Here is a 21,985-nt window from a genome sequence, read left to right as displayed (position 1 = left end):
GAGATCACAAATTCACCAAATGATGTAAAAGAAAACTACATTTAATGCAATAATAATTTCAGAAAAAGACGAAGAAAAACGTTATTTGTGATCACCCTAAGCTTCTTTCTCTACCCACTCTTCAATGAATGTAAAATGTTGAGCTTAATCAAGACATGCGCTGCAACTGTTATTAATGGTCTTAAACTGAAGTATATAAACTTCTGTTCCCAACTTAAAGATATAGCAAATTGCAGAGAAGTCCTTGAGGTTTGAGCATAATTGCACTCAAGGACACAAGTTTAGAAAACCTACATCCCGCCCCAAAATAAGGCTTCAAGTATGTCGATATAACCCAAACGTTAAGTGACCGTGAAAGTAAATATGTACATGGCATCATATTATAGTCACGTTATGCTAAAAATGCCCTTAAGTATTGGCAACGAATCGCTTAAATTTTGATACACAAATGGGGAAAAAAATAACAAATTAAAGTAAAAAAGAAACATTTATTAAGTGTGAAAAACATTTTTCTTTTTTTTTTTCTCATTTTCCAAAGCCTTCCCATAAAAGTTTGCCTGATTTTTTTTTTAAATTCAAATAAGCCTTAGATATTTGGTGAAATATTAGTGGAAATGATAGATGCTTTTGAATTTTGGATAATAGGTATTAAGCTTGAATTATAGTACAATTTTATTTTTTAAAAATAAAAACTCAATATATTTCTCTAATTTTTTAGGTTCTTACATGTTTTATAACTTATAGTAATCTTTAATTTTTCTCTCATTTCAAGATGTCTTGACAAGTCAAATTTTTTTTACCGTTTTATATAATAAAAGTTTTTTTATAAAAATATTCAAAAATAATAAAAATAAAATCTAAAAAAAATTATAAATAGAGAAACACAAGAATTTATCTGGTTTTACCTCTTAACTATGTTTATAGAGTGAAACAAATTTAACCCAAAAAATTCCTTGTACATTAACAAATCTTTTGTGGATTAGCTTCACCTAAAGTTACAAATGTTCCTTAGTTACAAGTGTTCCCAAGGGTTCCATTAGACACTTACTTTTACAATATATAAGTTCAAGATAAAACAAGATTGGAATTTAATGTAAATAAGGAATTTTAAAATTATACAATTACTTAATGTTGTATATATTAGGAATTTGAAAATATAGTACCTTAAAAAGCAAGTATATTCTCATTATTATATTCTATTTATTTTATTTGTAATGAAAATACATTTTGATAATGAGACAAAGAGTTTGTTTTAAGTAAACATTTATTATCGAGTTGTAAAAGTACCATGATTCTATTGAAATATTAAAATATATTTATATGAAGAGTCAAGTCATATGTAGGAGACATATATTTTAATTGAATCTAAAAATTATTTACAGTCATATAATAAATCTGATCACTTTTTCATATTAAGGCTGTAATGTCTAAATTACTTCAAACGAAAAGAATGCGATTCATTTCAAAAAATGCGATTCACTTCAAAGAAATGATGAGTCTTAAATCATCGAAATAGTTGATTTTGAGTAATGACATTATAATTTGAACTAGAATCATGTAAGAATCAAGTTTAAGTTTTACCATTACTTAAAACTTGCTTTTACATTTATGTATTCGCTTATGATAGAACTGAAATCCTGATAAATAGTGAACTCGTATTTTATCTCCTTATAATTTTTGATATACCATGAGTAAGATCATCTTAATACATTGATTTAGACTTTATATGTTAGGATTATAATTGAGGTGAGTGTTTGGGAATATATATCTAAATAATGGAGTTAATAGTATTAACATCAGTTCTAGTGATTTCAGGAAGATTAGTGATTAATTTGAGTTGATTGATGAATTAGTTACTCATCACATCTTAATACTCAAAAGATTATATTTTGGAGTATTGAATCATTAATTTTTTTTTTTTTGGAAAAGCCANTTAGGATTATAATTGAGGTGAGTGTTTGGGAATATATATCTAAATAATGGAGTTAATAGTATTAACATCAGTTCTAGTGATTTCAGGAAGATTAGTGAATAATTTGGGCTAATGGATTGATGAATTAGCTACTCATCACATCTTAATACTCAAAAGATTATATTTTGGAGTATTGAATCATTAATTTTTTTTTTTTGAAAAGCAATATTGAATCATCAATTGGATGAAATCTGAGACTAAGAGATAAAATTGACATAAAGAATAAAACGGTAATTTCACAATTTATTATTGGATGGTTATGAGAGTTCACAACATAAGGTTTGCAATTTGGATAACTAATATTGAATATTAAATATTAGATCATTTCTTAAAATTGTAGTTAATCCAATAGTGCAACCATGAATTTATGGTGGAGTGATTTTATGGTTAATAAACTTGAATTATCTTAAGAGAATAATAGTAACTTTAAGTTTATTGAAGCTTGTAATATCTACGTCCAAATAGATTATGTATTTAGCTTCGTATAATTCAATTTATTTAACTTATTTTAGTTGAAATGCATGTTTTATTTAATTATTTAAATTTATCTTAAAAAATGATAACTTTATATATTGTCATAATGAAGATAAGAGTTGTCTCAATTTAGACAAAGTACATATGTTATCTTAATTAAGACAAGAGTTATTTTAATTTAGACAAGAGTATATATGTTGATTTAAGATAAGAGATGTCTTAATTATATTATTTTATTTTTGGTAAGTCAAAATTTGTCTTAATGAATGAATATTTTTTTAAGGTAAGAGTTGTCTTAAAATGAAAAATATTTATTAAGATAATTATTGTCTTGAGATAAAATAATATTGGAAGATTTTAATTATAATTAAAAAATTAAATAATTTATCCTTTATTTATAATTAATTTTAATCTCTTGATAAATTATAATAGTCCGTATTTGATTATAATTCCTTTATTTTATTATTAATTATTTTCAATTAAAGAAGGATAATAATAAAATAAAATAATTACTCAATAAGGAATCATATTTTGACTTAGACAAATAATTATAATTAAATAAATATATTATTTATTTTTAATTATAATTTTAATTATTACTGGAGGAGTATAGTACAACCATAATACTTTGAGGATGACCAACTTAGACTCTTGATAGGAATTTATTTTTAATTAAAATAAAAATAAAAGAAGAGTCCATCAAGAAACAAAAATTTAAAATTTTGACCACACCTTATAAAAGGGAAAAAAAAATTCATCATCTTTTAAGTCTGAAACCCCAAGTCCAATAGTTCCTCCAAGAATTCTCTAGTCATCCCTTCTTGATCTCCAATTTTGGTATTTTTTCTAGAAATCTCTCACAAGAGAAACAATTATTACATAGATTTAAAGAAAAAAAAAAGAAATTATATTGTTACGATCTTGATTTAGCATTCCACAGTTTGTCCATTCAAGTTGAAGAGATTTTTGATGAATAAGTGGTAAGTTTGTTTAGTTAAGAATTAATTTTTTGTGTAGTCATGAATTTACTACAATTCACTAGAAGTTAAGAATTAAGAATCTTGTAAAAGAAAAACCTATTTTTGGTAATTTAGGCATAACTTTTGCTTTAGAGGTCTAAATTTGGGCATAATTTTTGCTTTGAAAGTTCAAATGACATGATTCTAGAGACATTAGAAAGTTAAGAAACAGGGTTACAATTTTTATATTCACTATTTTATCCGGTTTGAATTTAATCAAGGTGAAAATTTCATTACATGTTACTTGTCAGTGTGAACCGAATTTGAAAAACGAGATCAAAGATAATTCTTTATAAATTATTGATTTCAAGAATGTGATTATATGATATTGCAATAACTATAATGTGTGCATTTTGCTTGTGTATTTGGATTGCTTACTTCTGTTATAGTAAAATTTTTAAAATCTATAATTTACACAACAACATGCATGCACAAAGATCTAATTCAAACAGTACACAAACTTAAATTTTAATGAAATAAGATACTGAATTAAAAACTCAAGAACTTCAAAATTCATTGTTTGTGAATTAATATGATTGTACATTATAAAGTTACTTAGTTGATTTTGATGAACTATGAGCGTATTTACCTTTACCTTTTTTTTTTAATGAAAAGGTGGTTAAATTTAAAAGATCAAGTACAGTAGGCACAACAAATACGCGAGTGCTGAGGTGGGTTTTCTAGGTAAGGGCTATTTCAGTAATTGCAAGTTTTCTGCTAACCTCGTTCTAAACATTGAGGCGGGATGTGGTTTTTGCAAACTATTGTCCTCGAATGTAATTATAGTCAAACGTCAAGGAATTTTGTGTAATTTGCTGAAAAAGAAGCAAAAAACAACAATATTTTCCCAATAATATAGAAGCAGTCACATACCGTTTTTAAATCAAGTTACTGCAGTTGTTTGTATAATTTTCACCTTCACAGCCTCCCATCTCTCTTTCCTCTGATGATTTGAGAGAGAGAGAGAGGAGTAAACTAGAAGTGCGCCAGGCAAACCCTTATAATGCCCACACTACTCTTTAATCTTCTTCTTCCTTCCTTCCTTACTTAGATCCTAAATCTCCAAAACCCCATTCTTTTTTTGTTTTTTATTATTATTTTTTTCTTTTACTTACCCTCATGTAAACAAGCCTTTTTTCACTAGATTTCTCTAAACCAATATTTATTGGTCCTCTTCCTCCAAATTTTCAGGTAAAGTTTTTCTTTCCTTTCTTCTTCTCTAATTCTTTCTGATTTTTGTAAAGTTTACACCTTTGCTTGGCCTGCTGTGGCCTCAATACTAGTTTATAAGCTTCTGTTTGCATTTGTCAATCCAAATCATCATCGTCTGGGTCATCTTCTAAATTTACATTTATTTATTTTTTTGCTTTTTCTCAATCTCTGCTTCTTTTAGTTGATACTGAGTTTGTGTATTTTCATGTTTACTAATTTTATCAAATATGTGTAGGGAATAGATTGTTTGGATTGTTTCTTTTTTTTTTTTGGTTATCATTTCTGTATTGATTGCTTATATGAGTTTTTGGTATTGCTTGGAGGGTTTAAGGTGTTAATGGTTATTTGGAATTGGTTTTTTAGGAACTAATGGGGAAAAGGGTTAAGAAGAATCGTCGAGTACCTCCTAAGGAGAAAAAGGTTGTGGCAGCCCAATCTCCAAAAGTTATACCTCAAGAGAATAATGCTAGTTTTGAAAAGGTTGATGATGGAGTTGCAGTCGTAAAAGAGAGGAAATCATGCCCCCATCTTGATAAAGGTATTTACTTGGATAAATTGTTGGCTAAATTAAGGTCCTCGGGGCCTATTAGGTGTGAAGATTGTAGGGAAGGTGGAAATGATAGGAGAGGGAGTAAGGGAAAGGGTAAACATGGGAAGAAGAAGGGAAGTGCTTCGGTGGATTCAAAATCTGAGTCAAAAGCCATTTGGGTTTGTTTGGAATGTGGACATTTTGTGTGTGCTGGAGTTGGCTTGCCAACAGCTTCTACGACCCATGCAATTCGTCATATTAGACAAACCCGTCATCACTTGATGATTCAGTGGGATAATCCTCAATTGAGGTGGTGCTTCGCGTGCAGTACATTCATTCCAGTAGAGAAAACGGAAGAAAATGTTGAAAATAAAGATGCTTTGTCTGAGGTTGTAAAATTGATTAAAGAACGATCATCTGAACCACCAGCAGCTGATGTTGAGAATGTTTGGTTTGGAAGTGGCAGTGTTACGAACGCAATCAAATCAGAAGGAACTATATCAAATGGCTTGGATGAAAAAAGTGGCTATATGGTTCGGGGTTTGGTTAATCTTGGGAATACGTGCTTCTTTAATTCAGTAATGCAGAATCTTCTGGCTCTGGATAGACTAAGGGACTACTTCTTGAATCTGGATGCATCCGGGGGGCAACTAACTATTTCTTTGAAAAAGCTTTTTGCTGAAACAAAACCGGAGATGGGATTGAAAAATGCTATCAATCCGAAACCCTTTTTTGGGTGCATTTGTGCTAAGGCTCCCCAGTTTAGGGGCTATCAACAACATGATAGTCATGAATTGCTTCGTTGCTTGCTTGATGGGCTTTATACAGAAGAGTTGGCTCTGAAAAAACACATTAATGCTTCTATAAATGATGTAGTTTCGGCAAATCAGGATCTTACTTTTGTGGATGCTGTATTTGGGGGTCAAATTTCGAGTACTCTCTGTTGTGAGGAATGTGGGCACTCCTCAACAGTGTATGAACCATTTTTAGATCTCTCCCTTCCAGTTCCAACTAAGAAAACCCCATCTAAAAAGGCTCAACCAGTCTCTCGAGCCAAGAAAACAAAGCTGCCACCAAAAAAAGTTGGCAGGGCTCGGGGAAAAGTTAACAAAGATGTAGATCGGTCACCAGCTCAAGGTGTTACGACTTCATTGCCAAGCAGTGAATCTCCAGGCCTAGGCCATATGGTTGTGCCTCAAACAGAAACCATGGTGGCATCTTCCAGTGATTCTTTACTATCTGGTGCTGTTGGCACAAGTGCCGAGGCCAATGAACTCAGTTCTGCTTCACAGAATCTCTTAGCTGTTGCAGAGTCTGAGAATGAGCAAGTAATGGAGAATGCAGTGAAGGAAAATACAGGTGCGGCAGATGATTTTGCTTGGATGGATTACCTTGTAATGGAGAATACGCTGCAGGAAAATGCAGCTGGGGCAGATGGTTTTACTTGGATGGATTACCTTGAACCAGGAACAATAGCTGTTGAGAATGATTTGATTTCTCAAAATAATGATATTTCCTTTTTTCAAGATTCTGAAGACAAGAATCTGGTTCTGAATGAAGCTTTAGCAGAAAGTAGTCAGGTCTCTTTACTTGAGGGGGAACCAAATTGGAAACCACATGATTCTTCTGGAAACCTTCAGGAAGAGGGGCTTCCTTTGCTGGTTCAAGATTCTGAGGTTCTGTTGCTCCCTTACAAAGAAGAAAGTACCAGTTCTAAAGAGAGTGTGAGAGAAAACGAGGCCTCCTCATCAAATGTTGGCCATGGACAAGAGGAAGTGGAGTTTGATGGCTTTGGTGACATGTTTAATGAGCCCGAAATTGCTGAAGGGCCCAGCATTGGGCCCTCTTTAGCAAATGAAGTTGCTGAAACTGGTTTTTTGGCTGGGAATATTAGTGATTCTGATCCTGATGAGGTTGATGATAGTGACTCTCCAGTGTCTGTAGAAAGCTGTTTGGCTCACTTCATAAAGCCAGAGCTTCTTTCTGACGATAATGCTTGGAATTGTGAGAATTGTGCAAAAATTCTGCGACGTCAGAAGTTGGAATCAAAGAAGAAGCAGACTAAGATGTCAAAGAATTTAACCAATGGTGGTGAGACTCAAAGCCAATGTGAACCACCAAGTTTAGATAAAGAATTCCCTTGTCCTAATGGAGTTAGAACTATTAGTAATGGCGATATCAGTAATTCTGGTGAAAGCTTGGTTTTACATAACAAGATAACTGATTCTTTGAAACAAAATGGTATAAAACTTGAAATTGGTCAAACAGGTGAGCTAAATTCAGTTGTGTCTAAATCTGAAGAAGGTAAATCTGAGATAGAAGATGCAAGCCTGATGAAATCAGGTTCTTCAGTCTCCTCTAAATCCTGTGGTCAAGAAGAATCTGGTGGTATCCAACCTGTTGATTCTTGCAATGTTGAAAATCATAGTGATAATGATAAATTTCAGCAGAGTAATTCACAGATGGCCGAAAACTGTCAATCAGGGGAAAGTGAAGATGAAGAGATAGACTCTAAAAACGTGAAGGTGAAGAGAAATGCAACAAAGAGGGTCCTCATAAACAAGGCTCCACCTATTCTAACTATTCATTTGAAGAGGTTCAGCCAAGACGCTCGTGGTCGCTTAAGTAAATTGAATGGCCACGTCAATTTCAGAGAAACAATTGATCTTAGACCATATGTGGATGCCAGGTACCTTTCCATATGTCTTAATGTGCATAGCCTTTCTTCTTGTCAAGTCTGTTCCCGTGTGCTTACTTTTTTCTTAAACCTCTCTAAAAGCTAAATTCTTAAATTTTGGTGATTTCTTTTATTATTTTCAATTTGGTTGCTTTATTCTGTTTTAATTTACAGATAGCTGGTAGGATGTGCTTTTAGATGCTGCAGTCATAGATTCTTGGTCAATGTGTTCCCTGTTTGTTAGTACAAAATTTATTTGTGATTACATGAAACGGCCTCTTGTAGCACAGAGTTTATTATATAGGAATATTGAACTGTCTGATTTTTAGGATGGCAAGAAACACTTCTATGGCATTTATAATACAAGTGCAAGATCTTTGTAGAACACAATTTTAGAATATCTTAGACTTGAGTAACTTTTAGCTTGTTCAAATTATTGTTTCACCTCTAGTGGGATGTCATTATATTTTTGCATTTGTCATTTTGTATAAAATGCTTTGCCTGTTGCAGTTCATTTTACTTTATTTGTTTTCAATTGAAGTTAAAACAGTTAGGTTGGAAAATTGAATAGGATGGTTAGACCAAGAAAGGGATGGTTAGACCAAGAAAAGGATAAACTTCGTGATGTCTTATTATGGTTTATTTCATTAGAGTAATATGAGCTTTTGCAAGAAAAAACTGATATCTTTTCCTCTCACAGCTCATTTTATTTCCTTTGAGTTTTATTATATGGCAGCTCTAACTGTATTTTCACTTATATGCCTTTTGAAAATGAATATTGTTAATAGTTTCCAAAATAATAATGTAAGAATGCCAACACAAGCCCATGGCAGTATCATAGCCTGGCTGAGAGCATAAGACTACTGGGCATGGATGTGCCAGCCTCTCTCATGAGCTTCTAAATAATGATGATCATAACATACTAAATGGGCATTGGACATTTATAGGGAGGATTATATTTTTAATTGAGTTGGTTAAAATTTCAAGATGTTCCGAGGTGCTATCCTTTTACTGTTGAACATTTTCTATAGTAATTGAGCTAGTGACCTTATATTATGGATGTGAGACATAATGATTTAGCGGCAAAGAGGTGAGTGGCTGAGATGGTTTAAGCTCTTATTAACATTGGGAGATCTGGAATGGTGGTCAGATATTTTGTTTTTAGATGAGGTTCCAGAGAAGAAATCAGGAGACCTATCGGAGCTGATTTTTTTGAAAATCTTCCTTTTTAAAAGTTCTTTTAGGAAACATATGACAGATACTCTTTTTCTGTCTTTTACATGTTCATATACATGCTTTTCCCTCTCTCTCTCTTTATATATATATACCTACTTGGCTATTTTTGGATATGTGTCTCTGTTGATCACCTACTTTTTCTTTGTTTCAATCTGTCTGTTTGGACAAGCGCACTATAATGTGTGTGTGTGTGTGTGTGTTTGTGTGTACATGCCTCTAGACACTTATGTATGTATTTGGATATTGAACTCCTTGCTATATGCTTCAAATGGTACACTGCTACAGAATGGTCCATCACTCTTTGGCTTTTCATGCAAGTGTTCAAAAATTTTCAAGGGAACCTCATCTATATTTATCTTATTATGTTTTGTTTTTGAAAACCCCCCTTCATTATGTTTATCTTTCTAAGTTAATTAGCAGTTATGTCCAACTTTGATTATATACATAGGCTTTTTTAGATGCATGCCAAAGCATCCTTTTGAAAATAGCTGGTTTTAGAGCAATAGCTCAGATGATATTGAAGCCATAAAATCCATATAGAAACCAGGGAAAGTGGCTATCTATATACATTCTATACCAGGTTTTGTTGGAGATTTTACATGATATAACTAGTACAGGACACTTGATTGCTTATGCATCCAGTTCTCTCAATACCTTTTCATATGATTTAAAAACATGTTCATAATTTGCAGGTGTGAGGACATAGATAACTGTATTTACCATCTGATGGGGGTTGTGGAGCATTCGGGAACAATGAGAGGGGGGCACTACATTGCATATGTGAGAGGAGGTGAGAAGAGGAAAGGGAAGGCAGAGACCGAATATGTGAGTTCTCCGTGGTATTATGTCAGTGATCATTATGTGCGCCAAGTATCACTTGAAGAAGTTCTTCGCTGTGAGGCATACATCTTATTCTATGAAAAAATTTGAAGGGTTTTGTTCCATACTTGTTCTGTTTCTTAAATGACAGAAGGGGGTAAAGTTAGAATTGCACCCCCAAAGGAGAGAGACAGAAATACATGACAGGCAGAGGTGAGTGTACAACAATAATTACCATATACTCCAATACCCATTTTTGACATGTAATGAGTTCTAATATGTATATCATGAAATTATATCTCAGAAAAAGCTTCAGTATTCTTTTGTAATTGGTCCTATTTCCTCGAAACCTTAGTTCCTAATTTATTGAGGTTTTTTTTGTAGGAATTCACTTATCAAATTATTACATTGATTGTTTTCCAGATGAATATTTTGAGTCATCCATCTTATGGATTTCCCAAGGGTTTTGTTTCTTATTTATGAAGCTGGAGCTAAAAGTTTTGCATATCTTATGATTTTGCTCATTAATGTGGCTAGCACTACTTACTATTATAAACTATAGTATGTACATGTACCACTGTGTGTGTCCTAAATACAAGTTATACATGTAGCAAAGTAGTAACTAATTCATATTTATTTTCGGTTTGTTTCATCAATTTTTGGAAAATATAAATTTTAAGTTCAAATTTATTATTATTATATTAAATTTACCAATATTTAATTTAAAAGTGTATTTCCAGAAAAGTTAGTGAACCATATATATATATATATTATATACCAAATCAAAGTATTTTTGTTTTAAATATACTTAGAATGAATATTTTTTTGTCTGTAACTTATAATTATTTTTTACTTATTTCGTATATTTAAAATTTTAAATTAATTAATTATTAAAGAAGTAATGAGCCTTGAAAATGAAGTGAAAATTGTGAACTAATTTGACATTTTCCATTTTGGAATTTCTATAAGTTTATTGGACCCAAATGTAATTTTGATGGGCTTTCAATATTTTGATTGGACAAATCTCTCATGCAGTGCTCAAAAGATGTGTTGATTTTCTGCCGCAGAAGATTCACCCCTGTAAGAGAATCCATTCCTATCAGAATTCAGAGCCCTATTATTATAATGCACCAAGGACAGCAGAGAATCCAATACTACTTTAAAAAGAAATGGGGTTAATTTGGTAAATCCATACATGAAAACTAAGATCCAATACAGGAATTTGACAATATTTTTTTCTCTTCATTTCTCTTTTCCTTTTTGGTTACCAAGGCCGATAATCAAAGCCATGAAAGTACCCCCAACAGCACCATTGTGTGTGTATATATTTATACATAAGCATACTAAAAAGGGGAAAAAAAAAGAAAAGAAAGAAAAGCAGAAAAGGGAACAAAAGAAAGATCTCTTCCCCATCACTCCCTCTTTTTCCGCTCTTTCTCTGTACTCTTCTCTTTATCTCTCTCTCTCTCTCACTCTTGCTTTACCAACTTAGCTCTTCTCCATGGAAGTACCAGTCTTGAAGCTGGTATTGTTCTTCCTCTCCTTGCTAATAAACAGCTTCTTGGTTGCTCAGGGGACGAGCTGGTGTGTAGTCAGGAGTGATGCAAGTAACCAGGCTTTGCAAACTGCACTAGACTATGCATGTGCCGCTGGTGCAGACTGTAGCCCTATACAGTCAAGTGGCCTTTGTTTTCTTCCCAACACTATCCAGGCTCATGCTTCTTATGCTTTCAATAGCTACTACCAGCGTATGGCCATGGCACCTGGTGCCTGTGATTTTGCTGGCACTGCCACTGTTGCCAAAACTGATCCCAGTTTGTTCTTTCCCTTCAAATTTCTCTTTCTTTTTTTTTGGTTGGTTTTTACAACTGGGTTTTTGCTTATTTTGTTCTCTTTATTTCGTTTCGTTTTGTAGGTTATGGATCTTGTATGTACCCATCTTCTCCAAGGTATGCCTGATTTTTTAGTGTTACATTATTGAATAATGTCTTTAAATATCAGTTTTATGTGCAAAAATAATCTTGGGTTTCCACTATTTTCAGCTCAAGTACATTGCTTTCTTTTTCTTTTTCCTCTTTTTACTTAGGTAGCTTTTGAAGGATTTTGGTCTAGTTTCTTACTTTCTTCAGCTTCACGCATTCTTTGATTTTTTTTGTATAAACAGTCAGGTAGTAGTAATAGAGTTCAATCTTTGTGTAGGCAATGCCTGTGCTGTGATTCTTGAGGGAGAGTGAGCAACCGGGATTATGATACCGTTATTAGATAGATGTGTGACATGTGTCTTCACGCATGGCATCTTAATCTCTAATAGCAATCGAGTTCAATCTTTGTATGGGCAATGCCTGTGCTGTGATTCTTGAGGGAGAGTGAGCATCCATATGATACCGTTATTTGATAGATGTGTGACATGTGTCTTAACGCATGGCATCTTAATCTCTAACCGTCCGTTTTTTCCTCAGGACAATCTTCGCTTTGTATAAGTCAGTTTTCCTAGGCGTATGTCTCTTGGTCTCTTCTTTCAATGCCTTGGGTTCCTCACTGTGCTCGTACAGTTTTAGTTCCGTCATTTTTTAATGGGAACAGCTAATATTTTTCTAACCGTTGGATGTTAACTCCTTGTCCAAGGACATCCAACGGTTGAGATACTCTAGATAAGGGAACACAGGAGTTACCCGTGGGTGTATCTGGGCCTAGGTTAATGATGCAAATCTGATTTTACTCTGCGCCCTGAATGCTGCAGTAGTTTTTGTCTAGCAAGAGCTTTCTCATGTCTACTGAATGGACTCTGGTGGTCTTGTCAGACTAAAGCTCACTTTTTGCCCATGCTCAGGCAAGGGTAAAAAAAAAAAAAATGTTAATGTACATTTTGAACCCTCCTGGGGGCTTTCTCGCCACATTGAATCCCTTATTTTTCACCGAATCAGGGGGTTCAGAGTCTAGCTATAATTGGATTGTTCAATCTCAACCATCCACCTATTATACTAGACAAAATGATTGGTCTAAATAGATCTCCTGTTTCTTTATCAAAAGTAAATAAATGTTTACGTGAACAGATGACGGCACTTTATGTGATCTTTGTTTTAGAAAGCAACCAAAGTAATGCAACAATTATGCTTGTAGGTTCTGTTCTATTTGAGTACACTCCTTTCATGTCTAGAAGAGTACAAGTTTGTCTCCTATATGTTTTTTTTACCTCGGAGGTAGAAAAATGTTTGGATTGAACAGTTTTAGTTTCGCATTCCAATGTGTACTCTTTGTTCAGCATGAGGAGACAAAGGGAGCTTTTTCTTGCTTTGTTAGCTTGAATGACTCGAGAGGAAAGATTCTTTTACTATTAAATAATAGTGGAGATTGAAGATAACTCAACTAGGATGCCCATGTTTGGCCGTTTACTCAGTCTAATTACTTTAAATCATAGTCCTATGGTTTGGTACTTAGGTTAAAATGACTCTTGTTTGCTGTTTTGATGTTAGGGCCATCGATGAGGCCAAGGTTAGGTGCTCTTTTGATGTAAGGTATGAGACAAGGACTTTAAGGCAAATGGGAATGTTGCGAAGCATGGCAATAACAATCCAGATGCCATTCTGTCTTGTCCCATAGACCACCTTGTGCTGTAACTTTTGCTTGTGCCACTGGGCTCAGAGCATGTCCACTAGTGGCTTGAAATTGAATAGCTTTACAAACAAGTCTATGGTAATTCTGCTGCATGGAAATTTGAAAAAATATATATATTAATAAATATTCTAATTAATCAAATCAAACAATGTGGATTATCTATTGGGATTTTATGTTTTAATTATTGAAGTTCTAGCATTTGCTTCACTTTTCCATTATCTATGAGAAATTTGGAAGGATATGCACTCCTACTCTCTTACAAGGATATACCAATGAAAACTGGGCAATGTGAGAAAATTTTTCTTAAGAAGCTATTGGTGGTCACTCCAAAGAATCTACTTTTGTACTAGTTTCTCTTTATGGTAAGTAAAGCAGAAACATAGTCTGCAATTCTTTTTCCCGCTAGCATGGTCCTGTCTTAGGACCAGTACTTGCTCTTAATTTTAGACTAGTCAAAGCTCTTAACCTACCCAAAACATATAGCCCATCTGCCTTGGCTTATGACAGGACTTTGATTAAAACAGTTTCCCAAGCAACCTGTTCCATCTTAATTTTGGTTGAGCTAGTCTTGTTTTGTTGTTTACCATAACTTTGCTTGGGTTTATTCCATCTAGCTAGGCAAAGCACACTAGTCCTAAACTCTAATTTGATCTTTAACAGTTTTGGATTTTCAACAATACTAACCAAATTGGTTTATGTTAGCTTGATTAAAGTTTATCTGCTGATTCTTACAAAAGTTACAACGCTTATGTTTTGCTTTGTGATTATTTTTAGTCCTTGTCTCTGCTATTTCTGCGATTTAACAGCTTAAATTATGAAATTTCCAGCACAGCTGGAGGGATACCCGCACCAACGCCACCAGCAACAGTGATAAACAACCCGAATGTACCAATGACACCATTGACAACTACACCAATCAATGGTGATAGCAGTACTGGACTAAATAACCCTGGACTGACCCCTCCGGTACCCACAACAGATGAATCTAAAGCTTCATTGGATTATATTGTTGCCACAAGCTCAATGTCTGTCATGCTGTTACTTGTTCTATCATTCATTTTGCACCCCATGTGGATCTCTTAAACCCAGCTGCATGACCCAGTGACGGGAAGAGGCGTTTTTGTTAGAAGTTGGAGCCTTCTTTCTAGCTAATATGGAACAGCACCCGATGATTTCAATCATTTACTTCTGTCTACTTTTCTGGACATTTGCTGGCTTCACATTGGTTAAATCTAGAGATCTCATCTAGCATTATGAGTAACAAGGAGCTAGAGCTAGCACTAGCAAAGATCTCTATTAGATTCCAATCTTCTTAGCTCTCACAAAATCAATTCAATATTTCAATATTATTCTTGTATGTTTCCTGGCGTATATATGAATGAGAAGGGGTAATCAAACAGTGATGCATCTATGGATTTTTCCTTTGATGAATCTAGCTCTGATCTCCTCTGGTTTGTTGGCAACAGTGGATCTGGATATATCAAGATGAAGTTCTTTTTATGCTAACATGCAAATTTATGAGGTAAATGGCACATCAAAGGGTGATATTAACCCAGTGCAGAAACTAAAATGCTGAATATTGTAGCAAAACTTTTTTTCCTTATAAATTTTGGTAACCGGTAATTTAGCAATACAATTAGAATGACCTGCGGATGCTGGTGACACCATCTGTTATGTGCCTAACTAATGATGCTTAAAATCATATACATAAGCCCCCAAAGAATACGAACTTGTATGGACAAACCCCTAATCTTCCTCAAGTACATATGAATGCATCATAAATAATAAAGATTAAAGAATGATTTTGATCTAGTCTAGACATAGAACTATGCGAATCAGAGATAAAGACTGGTGGAGGTCATGGTACCGTAAGCCTTTTTCTGAACGGTTTGCATCTCAATCGGTTCTTTTCTCCTTGAATGAGTCTGAGACTTCTAAACCTGAGTACATCACAGATAAAAACCTGTAAGAAATAAGCAAGAAAAAATCCGGGAAGGGGCAGACCATAGGGGGAAATAAAGGTAAAAACATAAAAATATTATAATTGTTTATTAAGCATAAACTGCATTAACTAAATATCATCGTAAATTCATAATTCATAGACCTTGATAAGTGGCATAGATTCGAAAAAGGCTGCATGGTAACAGTTGCAAAGAAATTCTTTACTAAAATGATTGCAACAGTTATGGCAATTAGCTAATCACAAAGGAAGGGTTCTCTTTTCAGGGTTTTTAAAAGGTTTGGCTAACATTACCTATATTCAGTTGTGTGTGCAGCAGGTAATCACACCCACCTCAGTTGAATTAACAAGATAATAACATCATTTTTGCCCTCCTAAATAAAGACACAGTTTTTCCTTTGGAATTGACCCTTTTTGTTTATATTTGCATCATCTAGCCATTCTTTCTTGCTCACTCTTTGATCTTTACATGCATTTAAGAGACAAATGTTCCATGCAAATCTATTTTCTCATTTTGAGGTTATGATTGCAAAGGTTTGGAGATTTAAAGTCATGCCACTTTTCAGTTTCAATTTCTTTACTCTCAGCTGTCAAAAGCTTAATCACCTTTGTCTCAATTGGGCATCGATCAGGCTCCCTTACAATGTAAATCACATCCCCAGATTCGTAGTAGCGGTCCTGATTACGGTACCAAGTCCACAAGGCATGAGTCTCATTTTTCACCTGTAGGACACACAAACACTACCCATCAGTTTGCACTCTAATATGACCGTTCAGAAAGTGAATAACTTCTGTAGATGTTTATACATAGTTTTATTCACACTGGACATAGCTAATTCCTTGGTAGATTATAACTAGGGTTTCACTAGTAAAATTGAAGGCTAGCTAGAGTTTAATTGGCTACATGAAACTCTGTTAGAATGTACTAAATAAGAAATCCTTAGCGTCCAGCAAAAAAATGAAGTGCTGAGACAAACTGAAACTTCAATGCTGGTGTTCCACCTTTGTAGGCTCTTTTGAAACAAAAAAAAAAAAAGAGAGGTAAAATACTTCCCATTTGGTAAATCTTGCTAACTATTTTGCCAATTCAAGATGCAAGATTAAAGTGCCATTGACATCTTAATATTCCGATCTTTGTGTCCTTTTCCAATTATTAGTTGTAAATGACATTGCAGAGCATGGCAATGTGTTCTTGCACACATGTAATTTCATGTGCATTAGATGTGTGTGTCTGTAAGAAAATGAAAGAGACAGTGTGTTGTACCTCAAGAATCCCATAGCCAAAGCTAGTGTCTCTATATGCACTATAATCAGGCTGTTCATTCCAGCAGAAATTACCAGTTGCCGGGCCTGATGTAAAATTGAATGCGCAGAAGCCACCCATAAATCTGTCTGGGGTGGTAGAGGGATCTGGACAATTACCAGGTTCTTCCGCATGCGCAAGTGTCAAGTTCTTTTCATTTCCTCCACTACCAACTGTGATATAAACAGGACCACATGGATCCAGAGTGTAGTTGTATACTCGGTTTGACCTCTCATAGGCATTAACCTGATTCATTGTGGGCAAATTTCTTCTCAATTTATTTCATTTGCAATAGAACACTATTTAAAGCATGAAACAGATAAGTGAGGAATAAGAACTAAGCAATAGTGTACCCTACATATTTCTCTAACTAGGCCTGTTCTTGATCTATAAGGAAAATATATCATGTCGACTGTTGCCATCAAAAACCTTGGGCTACATACAATACATGGTCATTGATTTTAGATACAGGCATGCAAATGACCTTAAAATGTCATATTTTTTAATCAACATTAGTAGAACAGTACTTGCTTCCTCCCATGTTCAGCTGGGATGGAATATTTTAATGGGCACCTGGAAGTTATTAATTAAACACTCCATTAGCCTCAATGGTTTTATTTCCTGAGTACATGCATATCCACACTACTACATTTTGAGCATTACTTTGACTCTGATTTGAGAAACAAAGAACATGTAATTATCCATGCTAATAAGTACAGTTCTGATATTACTATGTTAAAGTCGGTGGCTGTCCAGACAAAAAAAAGAATTCCTTTTGTCTGGTACCCCTAATATGCCAAATCAAAGAAATTTTGATTAATTCAAAAACAATGTAATACTACTGTTTGTAGCAATAGTAAATCATGGGCTAATCATAGACATGGTAAACAGCTCTTACATGTCCATTGAAAACAAGGTCAACACCATATTCATATAGTAAGTCTTCCATTTCCACTCTCATACACTCTGCTTCTCTGTAATGTTCCTTGTAGGTGCTGTACCAGGGAGGATGCCAAGCAGCTACCAGCCACGGTGTCACACTTCGGTTGACATTACTCAGGTCTCTTTCGAGCCAGTTATACTGATCAGCTGCAATCCAGAGAGCAAGATAGCCTTGTTATGAGGTAAGTAAACATGATTGGTGGAGAGATAAATAACAACCATTATTCCTTACAGGGAAAAGAATGAGTTAGATGCATGCATAAGCCAACTTCACAAGAAGAAAAGACCATATAAAAAATAAGAAAGGAAAATAAGGAAAATGTGTGAATTGATGACTTTACATGATTTATCATAGGAGACATATGCACCAAGCATCACAAAATGTATTCCACCAGCATTAAAAGAATAGTACAATGTGGATGATGACCCACTTTCTTCACAGGGAAAAGCAAATCGAGAACTGTAAGCAGTGAATGTCTGATTATCAGCCTGTTTTTCGATCTCATGGTCCCCTTCTATCACCATTGTTGGAACACTAGCTGTTAAAATCTGCATAAACCTGCCAACAAATATTTCACTTTCATTTCTGATTTTATCTCCAATACATCAGGCCTTTTTGCATTTGTAAATTCATAGAGAACCATTGAATTTGAAAAATAAGAACATAAGAAAAAAAGTTCTCCCAAAGAAGAAAAAAACTCAAGTCAAGATCCATGCCTACCACATGTTTCCTACATCAGCCTTAAAGCAAGTTCACATCAACACAACTACATTAGAGAGTCAATAATACAGCTTTGCAATTTTGAGTTAAGTTTCAAGCAATTTTGCTATTTGTCTGATTAGAAGGACCATACCACTCATCTTTGCCATTTTGCAATCACTTCACCTTTTATAAACTACAGCTACAAATTACTCATTCAAAAATTTTCAAGTTGCTGGATAGTGTGAAGAAAATAGTAGGTTATCAGGTAAGATATTGAAGTTTGACCTTCCCCAGTAGTCCCAACGAGGTTGATATGTTTCTTGGAAAGGAGTTTCAGGAAATGAACAAGAGCTGCAGTCAGACAAAGTTCCATTTGTAAGATATAAGTCAGCAAAACTTAGATCCCCAACCAACAAAGCAAGATCTGGATGGTTGGCTAGCATGTGATTAATTGTTGTACTCGTATTATAAGTCAGACCCAGGTCTCCAACCACAGCTATTCTGTTTGGGTAGTCCCCAGGCTGGGAAGGCATTGTCCTGAAATAATGAACATCACTCATTGCTGGTATAGAAGGATCTCCACATTGATATTCATACAGAGTATCGGGATCCAACCCTGCAGAAAGACACGATATTAAATGTGATACTAACTGAAAAATTCAAGATTATGTGAGTTAAAGTGCACCCAAAATGCAAACATCTCCCTCCCCTCCATGCATGAAGGACTAATATTATGTTAGAATTTGTCTGTTTAGTTTTATGCAGATATTTACTCCTAGGTAAGTAGCTCTTTGTATTACTTGTATTTGAGAAAACTACATCAAGTCTCACCAAATTGTACATAATTATCTTGAAATTCAACTTAGATTCATGGAAAACTGGGTAGAAGTTTAAGTCTAAGTATGAACCCAAATGAACCAAAATATTGTTGTAACTGAAACCATCAAGAAGGAAAAATATGTGTTTTAATTGACTAATAGAGCATTAAGTCTGATTTAGGCTGATGTTATTTGTTTATCGTCGAATATTCAGGCATAATAATCTTGAATCAATGAATATGCTAGTGCAACATGAAAACTTGTGAAAGAAAAATTAGCAAGTACAGTCCAAAGAACAAATCAACAATAGTCCATAGTCCAATTTTTGATGATCAATCATTTAGTCATGAGGAATAGGTGCCCTACTATATATAATTCTTTAGAAGTGCTTTGATCCCTCTCTATATATTGACATAATTCACATAAGTGGCTTAGAAAGTAGAAACTATGGTAATGCAAACTGCAAAAAACGGCTATGGATGAGAATCCAGTGAAGACCTCAATGCTTCCTGAGGTATAGACAACAAAATAAACAGAACAGAATAGACTACAGAGGAACTTTTGATTGAAAACCGAACAAACACTTGAAGAGCCTAAAAAGTGGATAGCTCTAGCATCAAAACAGATGGATTATGTATACCTGTGACAAGAACGCAATGTATAATTCCAGAAGTGTAGCTTTTGAGGCCTTCATAAGGATATTGTTGACTGTAAACAAGGGAATTGCCTGTAGCTTGATTATTTCTGCTTGAGTTAAACGTTCCATATTGAACAACACTTGCTACACTTTGAGGATCCAGTGGTTTTATATCATCACCAAATTGAAATTCCCCTGAAAACATAATTCATAAAAAATTAAAAAGTAAGCAAATGCCTCAAGCAGATTTGAGGAAGACAAAGGGATAATCGAATTTCACATGCCTTCCCAACAGACGTCAATAATAAAGTTTCAAATGGTTTGCTTCCATGTGGCCATTTGAGCAATTTCTATTGACTTCTAAAACAAATTACCAATACACTATATATAACAGCATATGAAACCTTGAACTCCTGATAAAAAGGGTAAGTAAAAGCAACCCAAATCTCAGCACAGTACATCATCAGGGGGAAAAAGAAAACAGTTTTCACACGATGGCACAAGGACTTCAATGACTTGAGACATTTTGTTTTGCCTGTTAGCGACAATAACTGTTTGTGGTAGCAAATCTTTACTTGTCTTAAAGCACCATAAACTGATTATTAATTAGTTAAAATCGAAGTTTCAAACTGCATGTCCATGTTTGCCGTGCCTTTTACTAGAACGAAATGAGGAAGTCAAGACTAGATAAAAGAATACATAAACAACATAATGCAGCATAGAAAAGAAGAAGAAAGGTACCTGTGACCCAAGAAATCCAAACTGAGGAACAATTTGAAGAGAGAGAAACTGAAATCTGTTCTGGCTGAAAATCAAGCGTTGGCCTTTGCAAACTAGTATCATTATATGGCAAGCTAGTCATATTTCCAATAATGCTAGTGTTTACGGGCACGGTTACTGGCTTGAAGGGTCCTTCAAGGGTTGTTGGTATGTCCCCATTAACTACAAACATCAAGCTCAGCAGTATTAAGCAATGTAGTGGCCCATTGATGAACACCATAGCCAAAACCATTACTGGGTTTTTGTTTGCATGAACAAAAAAAAAAAAGAGAAGAGGTTAATAACTAGAAAAAAGGAAGCTATCAGAGAGTAGCAAATGTTTTAGAAGTCATAAAGAAACAGAGAAAGAGAATGGTACGAGTCTGATAGCATAAAGCAGAATATAAAAGCAAGATTAAAACATGAGAATAGTCTCATAGGAGAGTTGAATTGTTTATTTAGGTACGGTACAAAGATAAAGATAAATTAGATAAGCATTATTCTAAGATTATAATATTGGATCAACTATAAAATGTTGTAATCTTTATCATACACTAATTTCCCAGGCTCACTTTTAGTCCCTTTGGACTACTTCACAAGTAGTCAGGTATTAGTATAGGAGCCTTTTCATCTTTTCTTTTAGTTGAGCATGGAATCATGGGTTCCTCTCCTTTTATAGGCTTTTTAAGTGGAGAGACAGAGGGTAACACGGCAAACTTATCAATTATAGAATTTAGGGTGTCAAATACCGCCACGTCCCATCCACTTTTGAAGCTCCGTTAAGGTTCGGAATACCCGTTGAGACTTGCGACCATGGCACAGTAGGACTGGGAAAGCAGACAAATAAGCATGGAGGATGCTACAGAAACATGGGGTTCCTTTAATGAATAGGTTACTGACTGTTAGCCGACAAAATTGTGGTGCGAACTAAATTATTTCGGCGGTTGAAAGTGAACGCACTAAACTCTCATTTGCACCTAAACGTGGACTTCTTAGCTTGCTTTCCTGTTGTATTGTTAAATGATGGATTGTTGAAGACATTTTCAATTATTATATTTGAAACTTTAATTTAAAATAAAAACAAGAGAAAATCAAAGTTGCATGTGAAGGACATTTCAGTGGAGAATGACTGTTGATCAATTGAATGGCTAAGGGGTGGAAGCTGGAGTTATCCCGTGAACAAACAGTGCAATTATAGGTCCCCGTGATAAATTGAACTGCCGGCTTGGGCCCAATCGGGGGGTTGGACCTCCCAGGGTTCAAAGCCTGGTTCTCCTGAAACTTGGGCCAAAGGTAAAACCCGAATGAGC

At 34.5% G+C, this 21,985-nt stretch overlaps 3 protein-coding genes across 9 annotated transcripts; 2 read left to right on the top strand and 1 right to left on the bottom strand.

Moving 5' to 3' along the window:
* Positions 4,377–11,603, top strand: LOC18602720 (ubiquitin carboxyl-terminal hydrolase 2). Of its 4 annotated transcripts, XR_001927582.1 has the most exons (5): positions 4,377–4,656; positions 5,041–7,895; positions 9,812–10,151; positions 10,974–11,018; positions 11,512–11,603. XR_001927582.1 is itself a non-coding variant. In XM_018119735.1 (3 exons), exons 2-3 carry the CDS (start codon positions 5,047–5,049, stop codon positions 10,047–10,049), a joined length of 3,087 nt encoding a protein of 1,028 aa, XP_017975224.1. In that variant the 5' UTR covers positions 4,377–4,656; positions 5,041–5,046; the 3' UTR covers positions 10,050–10,267. The 4 variants fall into 4 exon arrangements, 1 of the variants encoding a protein (XP_017975224.1); XR_001927583.1 differs by lacking the exon at positions 10,974–11,018; XR_001927584.1 differs by lacking the exons at positions 10,974–11,018; positions 11,512–11,603 and adding an exon at positions 10,323–10,466.
* LOC18602719 (PLASMODESMATA CALLOSE-BINDING PROTEIN 3) lies at positions 11,304–14,984 on the top strand. The gene is made up of 3 exons (XM_018119740.1): positions 11,304–11,752; positions 11,854–11,887; positions 14,381–14,984. Exons 1-3 carry the CDS (start codon positions 11,440–11,442, stop codon positions 14,634–14,636), a joined length of 603 nt encoding a protein of 200 aa, XP_017975229.1. The 5' UTR covers positions 11,304–11,439; the 3' UTR covers positions 14,637–14,984.
* LOC18602718 (purple acid phosphatase 15) lies at positions 15,105–21,299 on the bottom strand. 4 transcript variants are annotated; one of them, XM_018119738.1, is made up of 9 exons: positions 21,229–21,299; positions 20,658–20,858; positions 19,920–20,111; positions 18,747–19,077; positions 18,100–18,317; positions 17,715–17,905; positions 16,778–17,062; positions 16,120–16,236; positions 15,109–15,493 (listed from the first exon to the last, which is right to left on the bottom strand). In XM_018119738.1, the coding sequence occupies exons 2-9, from the start codon at positions 20,776–20,778 to the stop codon at positions 15,488–15,490; spliced, it is 1,461 nt and encodes a 486-aa protein (XP_017975227.1). In that variant the 5' UTR covers positions 20,779–20,858; positions 21,229–21,299; the 3' UTR covers positions 15,109–15,487. The 4 variants fall into 4 exon arrangements, with proteins under 4 accessions (XP_017975226.1, XP_017975225.1, XP_017975227.1 ...); XM_018119737.1 differs by having other exon boundaries at positions 15,105–15,493; positions 18,190–18,317; positions 20,658–21,299; XM_018119736.1 differs by having other exon boundaries at positions 15,107–15,493; positions 20,658–21,299.

Source organism: Theobroma cacao, chromosome 4, assembly GCF_000208745.1.
Source record: "Theobroma cacao cultivar B97-61/B2 chromosome 4, Criollo_cocoa_genome_V2, whole genome shotgun sequence".
Classification (NCBI taxonomy): domain Eukaryota; kingdom Viridiplantae; phylum Streptophyta; class Magnoliopsida; order Malvales; family Malvaceae; genus Theobroma; species Theobroma cacao.
Note: the sequence above shows the minus strand (reverse complement) of the source record. Positions and strands in the feature narration are given on the sequence as shown.